General features: G+C 37.4%; 1 protein-coding gene across 1 annotated transcript; it reads right to left on the bottom strand.

Annotated features, from left to right (window-relative positions):
* Positions 1–7,464: 7,464 nt before the first annotated feature.
* Positions 7,465–8,968, bottom strand: LOC133877795 (protein SODIUM POTASSIUM ROOT DEFECTIVE 2). Its single transcript, XM_062316209.1, has 3 exons — positions 8,407–8,968; positions 8,172–8,247; positions 7,465–7,840 (listed from the first exon to the last, which is right to left on the bottom strand). The coding sequence occupies exons 1-3, from the start codon at positions 8,860–8,862 to the stop codon at positions 7,674–7,676; spliced, it is 699 nt and encodes a 232-aa protein (XP_062172193.1). The 5' UTR covers positions 8,863–8,968; the 3' UTR covers positions 7,465–7,673.

Here is an 8,968-nt window from a genome sequence, read left to right as displayed (position 1 = left end):
TGGTCAACCCCATAATTTTTTTTCCTTAAAATTAAGAACCATTAATTTTTTTTTTTTTTTTTTATAATAGATACCCCTGTAGTTTTATAAATTTCACGATGTGCTCCATGTGGTTTTAATAAGTACCGAAAATAATACTTTGTTTTTGTAATTATATCACAAATGGTACTTTGTACACAAATAATATTTGGTATATTTGGTATGCATGTTTTGAACCAAAAGTAACATATATGCCTGTCGTGTATGAAAATAATATGTTGCCAAGAATTGAACCCTTCATAAAAAAAAAAATAAATAAATAAAAAATGCTATCAGTTCTGTGTAAAAATTGGAAACACAAAATAATCTGCGTGGCCAATTGATATAACCCAAAAAATGACCAAATGTTTGTTACTTAGACACAATTTTTTTCCCAATGTATACTCCTGTGGTTTTACATATTTTATGATGTGCCCCCTATAATTTAAATAATTACCAGAAATGGTACCTTGGTTTTATAAATATATCACACATGGTACTTTGTACACAATTAATATATTTTTGTTCCCAAGGAATAGCTCAATCGCCTGGAGACCACGCCACATGAAATGGAAGTTACTAGTTTGAATCCCCATCCTCTTCTTGTGCGGATTTGTCAAAAAATAAAATAAAATAGGGGTAATTACCTTTTCCCCCATGAACTACCGGCCTGTGTCATTTTGCCCCAACGAACTACTACTTTGACCAAAAGAGAGCATCAAATTACCATTTTTACACACTTTGGCCCATTCCGTCAGTCTAATTCTTGCAAAGACTTAAATGCTCTAACTCAATTTCAAAAATGACCTAAATACCCTCATCTTAAAAAAAAAAATGAAAGAAAAAAGGGTGGCGGTAGCCACCCCCTGAAGTGGCCGGGTGGCTGCGCGGCCACCCCTTAGGCCGGGGTGGGCCGCGAGCCACCCCAGAGGTGGCTGGAGACACCTTTGGGGGTGGCTCGCGGCCACCCCGGAAGCTGGGTGGCCGCACGGCCACCCCTTAGGCCGGGGTGGGCCGTGAGCCACCCCAGAGGTGGCCGAAGCCACCTCTGGGGGTGGCTCGCAGGCCACCAAGCCACCTCAGGGGTGGCTGCCGCCACCCCTTTTCCTTCATTTTTTTTTTTTAAAAAAAAATATATTAATTCTAATATTTTATTAATTACTGTAGAGGGCATTTTAGTTTTTAAATCAAAATTAACGGTAAAAAATGGCATATTCCATCAAAGTTAACGGGATTCTTGACGGAAGGGGCCAAAGTGTGTAAAAATAGTAGTTTGATGCTCTTTTTTGGTCGAAGTGGTAGTTCGTGGGGGCAAAATGACACAGGTCGGTAGTTCATGGGGGGAAAAGGTAATTACCTCAATAAAATAAAATCAATATATATTATTTTAAAGATTTTTTTTTTTGAAAAAAAATAAAAAAAATTGTTGGGGTGGCCGAGCCACCCCTTTAGGCCACATGGGGAGGCCGACCACCCCCATTTGGCCTGGGGGTGGGTCGGCCTCCTCCAGACCGGACAGTCTAGGGGTGGCTGAACCACCCCCGTGGCCCATGGGGGTGGCCGACCCACCCCCAAGCCACCCATTTTGGCCCTTGGGGGTGGTTTGGCCACCCCCCAAAAATGGCCTTGCACCCCCTTGGCCAAACCCATGTGGCCCAAAGGGGTGGTTGAGCCACCCCACAGATTTTTTATTTATTTATTTTTTATATATATAAGAAATCATTAAAATAATAATAAAGAAAAATGATAGCCATGTCAGCGCTGAACTGTATCACGGGGACAAGTGTCGCGCATGCACGTCGACACCTGTAGGATGACGTGGCTGAACGTTAGTTTTGGACTGGAAATTAGATGGAGGTACCATTTCCGTCTTTTCATATACCACCGGTACCAAATTTAATAAAAAGTGAAACTGAGAGGGCAAAAAATAAAGGTCGTAAAGCACAGGGGGCAAATAGGTATTTAACCCTAATTTTTTTTTCTTTCTCCCTTTTTTTTTTTAAAAAAAAAAATTAATAAATAACTCAAACATAAAACATTTACAAAACACTTAAAATTATTTTTACACATCAAAATACTACTTTTTTTTTTTTTTTTTTTTTTTTTTTTTTTTTTTAAAAAAAAAAAGAGCATTAACAAATGAAGTCAACCTTTTGGATACGATGGAAATTGGCCGAAGACGGTTGGTTAATTTTTGGAATTGGTTGGATGGCTCAGATAGGGGGCCTCTTATTTGGTTGGATAGGACCCAAAGGAAAATGACTATTGCTTAACATTTGTGCAACTGTTGTGTAAGGTCTTAGAGACATGGGTGGGTTCCACTATATGGGTCCCACGTGGGACCCATTCCATGTCTTTAGAGTGGTGCACAATTGCTGCGCATCAATCTCACTCCTCGGACCCAAATATGAGGGACCCATAGGCAAGGTAGCTAGTGGCCGGGGCATGCACTTTTTCTTTTGCTGACTTTTAGGATGGTATTGAAAGACAATATAATGTGGAATATAAAAATAGGTACAAAGTCCAAACAGTTACATTTACTCTTTTTTTTTTAGAGTGAGGTTTACGGTACAACATACTCTTATTTATAGGAGAATGAAATAATATAAATAAATTTCAACTACAACTAAGTAATAGTCTTCTACTGTAACTATGTGATAATTTTCAACTATATATAGTTAGGTCACAATCTTCAATTGTGATAGTTTTCAACTGTAACTTAGGTTCTTAATTTTCTGATATACTTTAATATTCTCTCAAACTCAAGGTACAAATTTGTAGAATCTTGAGTATGGCTTTTTTTTTTAAAAAAAAAAACCACCCAGAAGACTATAATGGATGGTTGAATCTCGCCGTAAACCATCAGGGTCGGTCGAATTTTGCCACAAAACACCACGGGGCGGTCAGATATCACTGTAAAATATCAAGGGATAGTCATATCTCGCTACAAACATCAAGGGACGGTTGGATCATGCCGCAAATACCAAGGGACAGTCGAATCTTGCCGCAAAACACCAAAGGGTAGCTGGATTTCACCGTAAAATACAAAAGCCGACATAAAAATAAATAAATCTACAGGATCGAAAACTGGCATTAGCCTGTAACTCTTATATCATATTAAATCACCACTTGTGGCAAAAGTTTAAGCTTATAAGAATAGATAAATTTAAGGGTTAAATACATATTTGCCCCCTGTGCTTTACGACCTTTATTTTTTGCCCCCTCAGTTTTACTTTTTATCAAATTTGGTACCTGTGGTACATGAAAAGACGGGAATGGTACCTCCATCTGATTTCCCGTCCAAAACTAACGTCCACCCACATCATTGGGTACCTAAAAATTTGAAGCCCAGAACCCAATTCTTTACACATCGTTTCTAACAACATCCAGACAACAACATGACAGAAAATGTCGTGGGTGGACGTTAGTTTTGGACGGGAAATTAGACGGAGGTACCATTCTCGTCTTTTCATATACTACAGGTACCAAATTTGATAAAAAGTGAAACTGATGGGGCAAAAAATAATGGTCGTAAAGCATAGGGGGCAAATATGTATTTAACCCTAAATTTAATCACTTAACCAATACTTTAACACTCTCCCTCACGGATGAGCTCAAACTACTATTTAATTTTTTAATAGATGAATCTCAATACTTAGAATATTTAATTGAGAAGTGCCCTATAAGGTTATATCTTTATCTTATTTACTGGTTTTATTTGTGTTATATTTGAATCTACTTATAAGAAAAACATGATAGGTGAAATGCAAATATTTGTATAATACCTAGCATTTCTCATTTTTAAATACAATGGGATTTTATTCAAGAATTTGTATAATACCTAGGTGAAATGCAGAAATAGCCAAATTAATTCTACATACAAAATCATCCGAATTCAATTAAATAATTGATGGGATCTGTTCCCCATTCACAGTGGGCCTTTAAACTGCATGCTCTAGTTTCTAGTGAGCTCTTATTTCAAAGTGTGTCTAATCATATGCAAATCACTCCAAAATTTCAAACTCAATCATATATACGACATAAATGACACACCTCCTGTCTCAAAAAGAAGAGAAACGCGACAAAGATGTTTTTGGATAACATATGGATCGATATGATTTAATTAACATTCTCATGTTTATCATTTTCAACTTTTCTCTGCCCTGTTTGGTTGCATCGCAGAACAAAACTAGCACTGTTCTTAGGCTTGTCTTATCACTTCTTTTAAGGGTGTATGTCTGGATGAAAATTAACGATTTTCCACTTTGCAAATTTGTCTCACTTACTTATGATCAATTTGCATATGCAATAGACACTACTCACTAGACAGCCTTATTACATACAATCTTAATCCTCTAAAACCATGCAAATTTATAAGTCTAGACAGGAAATAAAACATTATAATTAGTAGTAACCTGACATACATTTGACACATAAGAAAACGTGACACCTACTCTTGTCAGAGCTAACCACAATTCCATTCCCAAACACGATGATCATTAATTCTTGCAATCCTCTGTCCACAAAGAAAATTATAGACCCTTTGAAAGAAGAGGCTATCTATCAAAGGCCCTCACATCCCTTACCCAATTATAAAAAGACTAAGGAATTTTTGGGATCCTCCATTATAAGGGATTCCTGTCCCACATAGTGACACATGTAATGATACATATTGTGTGCTCTCAAAAGCTCTAAGAAAAAGATTTTTGCATAACACATGTATAATATAGGGCATATGGGTGGGATTTATGTGAGTGAGACCTACCACATAGGTCTCATCCCATGTGTCTAGTGTTATGTATGTATTGTACAATTTTATTGTACATCAATCACAACTCGAAGCTCTAACTAGTGATTGGAACCGGGAGTTAGTGAGGTCACGACCCCTTTTAACCCCTCTAAAAAAAAAAGTGTTAAAAAAAAATTATCCAAAATTTCTCTACCCAAAATATTATACGATAATCCCACGATGGATTGGCCCTTTTCCACTTTTTCTGGTATTTTCTTTTCCAGCCGTCCAAGATAGTCAAAGATATTAAAGCTACCAAAACCTCAATTTGAATGTTTTTTTTCCCCGGCCGGCCCTTGAAGTTTCGTCCGGCGAAAGAAAAAGTAGAAATTAATATAAAAAAATTGATATTATGGATATGGATGTGGAAATTTTTCTTTCTTCTCCACCCACTGAAACTCCAACTCGATCTCTTTTGTCTGTTCAATTGGTTAAGATATCATATAAAGTTTCAAAAGCAAACACAGACGAAGAAACTGAAAGCCATGATCAAGAAGCGGCCCCACCACTGGAAAATTTGAAATGGACTTGCAACCAAAAGTAAACCATGCGGTTATCATTTGGTCTTATTATGGGGAAGGCACATTATGCACCAAGAAAAGGATATATTGCCACCAATACATGCATGGGGCAGCTCAAATTAAGTTATAATTAGCATATATATATATATATGAAAATTTGTTCTCACCATTTGTGAAAATTGAAGCCATATATATATATAACCTAATAGCATGGTATGGGCATTCGGTAGGTTAACCGAGCTGGCGGAAAGGGAATCCACTGCTTGATGGCATCTCTTTGGTGAAGGCCATTGCACTCGGATCCTGGTAGTTGATTGGGCTTATGGGCCATAGGGCTATTAGGCCGTTGGGCCCTCAAAGACCGGCAATACTTCGTATTGTTGGAGGTCTATTGGCCTTTGCGATGGATGGGCCCTCCCAAGTCCTGTCGGTATCCAAACCCTACAATAGCTCTCCAATTCCTTTGGTTGATTGGTGCATTGATTAAACCATGAAAATTTGAAATGAGTGCTTTAGACTCGTTAGTAGGTTTTTCATGGTCTGCGTAATGATCTAAGGAAAAGCGTTATCTACATATGTACTACTACTATAAAAAAATTAGTCAATTTAGAGCTTCACTAGAATCCTTAAAAAGCAAGCTAAGTTTCACCTAATAAGTAAGCAATGTGAGACTTAACACCCATAAATATCTCTTATAATTACTCTCTTTATATGAGTTACTCATCTTCTCAATATAAAACCTGGATGTCACAACCTGCCGGTACCAGATCCTCCAAGTCCAATGATCAATCCCAATCCACGTATTGTCGACATTTCTTCAAAAGAAAAAGAAGAAGAAGATGGAGAAAAGAAGATATTGCTAGAACTTAGAGAGCACCCACAATCGAAATTCTGACCATTCAAAAACAGAACATCCACCTTCCAAAAAGAGGGGCACGATTGGGAAGACAGAAGAAAAAGTAAACGAAAAGTTGGAAATGTCTCTGTCCCAAACCATAAACTTGCCGTCCTTGACTGCCAACCATTGCCCCCGCATGCATCCCATGTCTCTCAACACGCTATCTTGTAGCGCCTGTCATCTTCTTCTAAAACAGTATCCCACTCATCTAGTACATCAGATGCGCAGCACAGCTCATGCATCTCGGGGTCCATCTTAGTTTTAATTTTATCAGAGTTTTTTTTTTTTTTTTTTTTTTTTTTTTTTTTTTTTATTATTATTATTAATTTGATTAATTACTTCTTGGTAATGAGTAAGCTACTTAAAGACATCAAGTAGCTAGGGGTGTGATGGAATTCTTGTTTGCGTGTGGAGGTATATATATATATATATATATATAAGATTATATGAGTCAACTTGATTTCGATTCATTTAATTAAACATGCCGGTCATCTCAATCCTAACGCAACAAATTTAAATAGACGGTTGACCCGACCCAACATACATTGCTCATTTAATTAACAAAATTCTTGATTATTGAACATGAAAATGAATTACACTACGACCGAAGTTGCATCATTACAACTAGGGATGAGACTAGGGGTAATTTTTATCTTAGACCGTAGGGTTTTAATTTTTTAATTTATACGGGTCATGTGGGTTACTTGTAGGTTGATTTGAAATTGACCCGTTTATTCATGACTAATCAAGTACACTCGATTTGACCCGAGTTCTATTTTATTAAATCATAATCCACTATTTTGTATTGAATTCATATCAAATTTAAGATGGTGCCAAAAATTGACCGTCCTAACACTAAGGGTGATTTCAAAGGAACTTTAAAATATATATATATATATGGTAGTTAATATATATTACCGTGATCTAAATTTAAGGCCAGGGCAAGTAATCGATATTCTCCTTCAAAAAAAAAAAAGAAAAAAGAAAAGTAATCGATGATTCGATGTGCGCTTACCGAGCAGAGGTTGTAGCACTTTTTACAGAATCGCCGTACACTTCCATGCACTGGAACTGCTACAGAAATGCCCACACGGCCCATATAAAGGCGGGCGTGATATGGGAAATAGTAAACAAGAACAAATTTTCAGAGTTGCCAACCTAAGCAAGATTCTAAATTCAAAGAAAGTGAAAGGGAAGATCGACCCCATTGTTTGTTCCAAGAAATGATCACAATCAGGTTCCTTTTAAAGTACTCTTTTACTTTAACTTTCTTCTCTGAACAAGAACAAACCAAGTTTATGATTCCAATCCCACAGAAAAGGAGTCTATATTTACATGATAATTAAGTTTATCAAACATGCATATAAGCATACAAACACACCCTTCTGGGATACCAAACTTGTACATAAAAAACTTAAATAGAAACTCTAGTTTGATTTGCAACTGCTCATGCTGACCATCGGGAAGATGGAGATGGGGATGATGATGATGTCGGCGACGGCCAAAGCTGTGCATTTTTCACCTTGGACACACTCGCCAGTACACCTAAAGGTGTCACGTCCCCAATTACTGTCACTTTCTTTGTCTCCAAATCTATACTATATGATCTCACTCCTGCACGAAATTTGCCAAAAAACACATGCATCACATCAAACAATGAAAAGACCTACTACAGGCATTTAGGTTGAATGTTTTGCTTCAAAGAAGTGTTATTACACTAAAATTTTCTTTCAAATGTTATAAAATTTTTAAAAGAAAAATAATATAATATTATACGTACAGGTGGTATAAACTGTGATAACATGACAGTGAAAGCCCGCTCTTAAATCAACAATGACTTGTAATAAAAAAAAAATTAAGAACTAAGATCATCTCAACCGTATATATAAGAGTCTTGCTAATAACATTTATATCTTGTATGCGTATGTCTGCTTCAACTAATTACCTTCCATTTTTGAAATATGTTTTCTCACTTTTCCTTCACAGCCCTTACAATGGATTGACACCCACAAAACCACCACCTGCAAATTAGAATATCAAATAACAACAACAAATAGAGTAGTATATATGTTGGTCCAAAAACATTCTAGGAATTTGTTTTTCAACCAACTATATGAGACTAAGTTCAGGTTTTTTCTAGAATCATGAAAGACAAAAAGAGAGATTAAAAGGAACCGTGCCTGATCATGGGAGCGAGCTGAAAAAGATGATTTTAAGGCAGGAGAGTCATTTGAGCTCGGGCGCCGGGGCTTTGCCGGCTCAGCAGGAACCAATGCAGAGGCGCCGGCCGGCTCAGACTGATCTGATAACCAGTCGATGAAGGGTGAGTCGCTTAGAAGATATCTAGAGGAACCAGGAGGACTGTTCAGATCATTTATGTCGGCGGAGCTTTTTATACGTAAATCAGTTTGGTTAGAAGTAGAGGAGCTCCGCCTATACTTTTCATAATAGGGCTTAGGATTTATGGGAAATTGAGATGAACAGGGGACGTGAGGTTGGCTTTTTCTTCGACCATGGATGTGTGGATTGCGGCGATCAATGGGTCTGGGGCCACGGCGGACCATCGAACGGTGTTCCATGCTAGAGCATATGGCTGTGGAGGCTGGAGATGCGCAGAAAATATCCATTCTTTTCATGGTTGGAGGAGATCGATGGTTGAGAATAACTTGAAACCAATGGCTTTTGTGAATATGCAGCAGCAGCAAAGAAGTAGGGAGCAAGAAAATTTATCCTCCTGACCAT

This window comes from Alnus glutinosa, chromosome 9, assembly GCF_958979055.1.
Source record: "Alnus glutinosa chromosome 9, dhAlnGlut1.1, whole genome shotgun sequence".
NCBI classification, from domain to species: domain Eukaryota; kingdom Viridiplantae; phylum Streptophyta; class Magnoliopsida; order Fagales; family Betulaceae; genus Alnus; species Alnus glutinosa.
The sequence above is the reverse complement of the archived record's forward strand: the minus strand, read 5'-3'. Positions and strand labels throughout refer to the sequence as shown.

Bases quoted from the DNA above. Each gene is read 5' to 3' on its own strand.
- LOC133877795 (XM_062316209.1), bottom strand. From the start codon at position 8,862: ATGAAAAGAATGGATATTTTCTGCGCATCTCCAGCCTCCACAGCCATA. The intron at 8,248-8,406 runs GCACGGTTCCTT...TCTAATTTGCAG, and splicing joins CAGCTCGCTCCCATGATCAG to GTGGTGGTTTTGTGGGTGTC. The intron at 7,841-8,171 runs GTAATTAGTTGA...AATTTCGTGCAG, and splicing joins ACATATTTCAAAAATGGAAG to GAGTGAGATCATATAGTATA.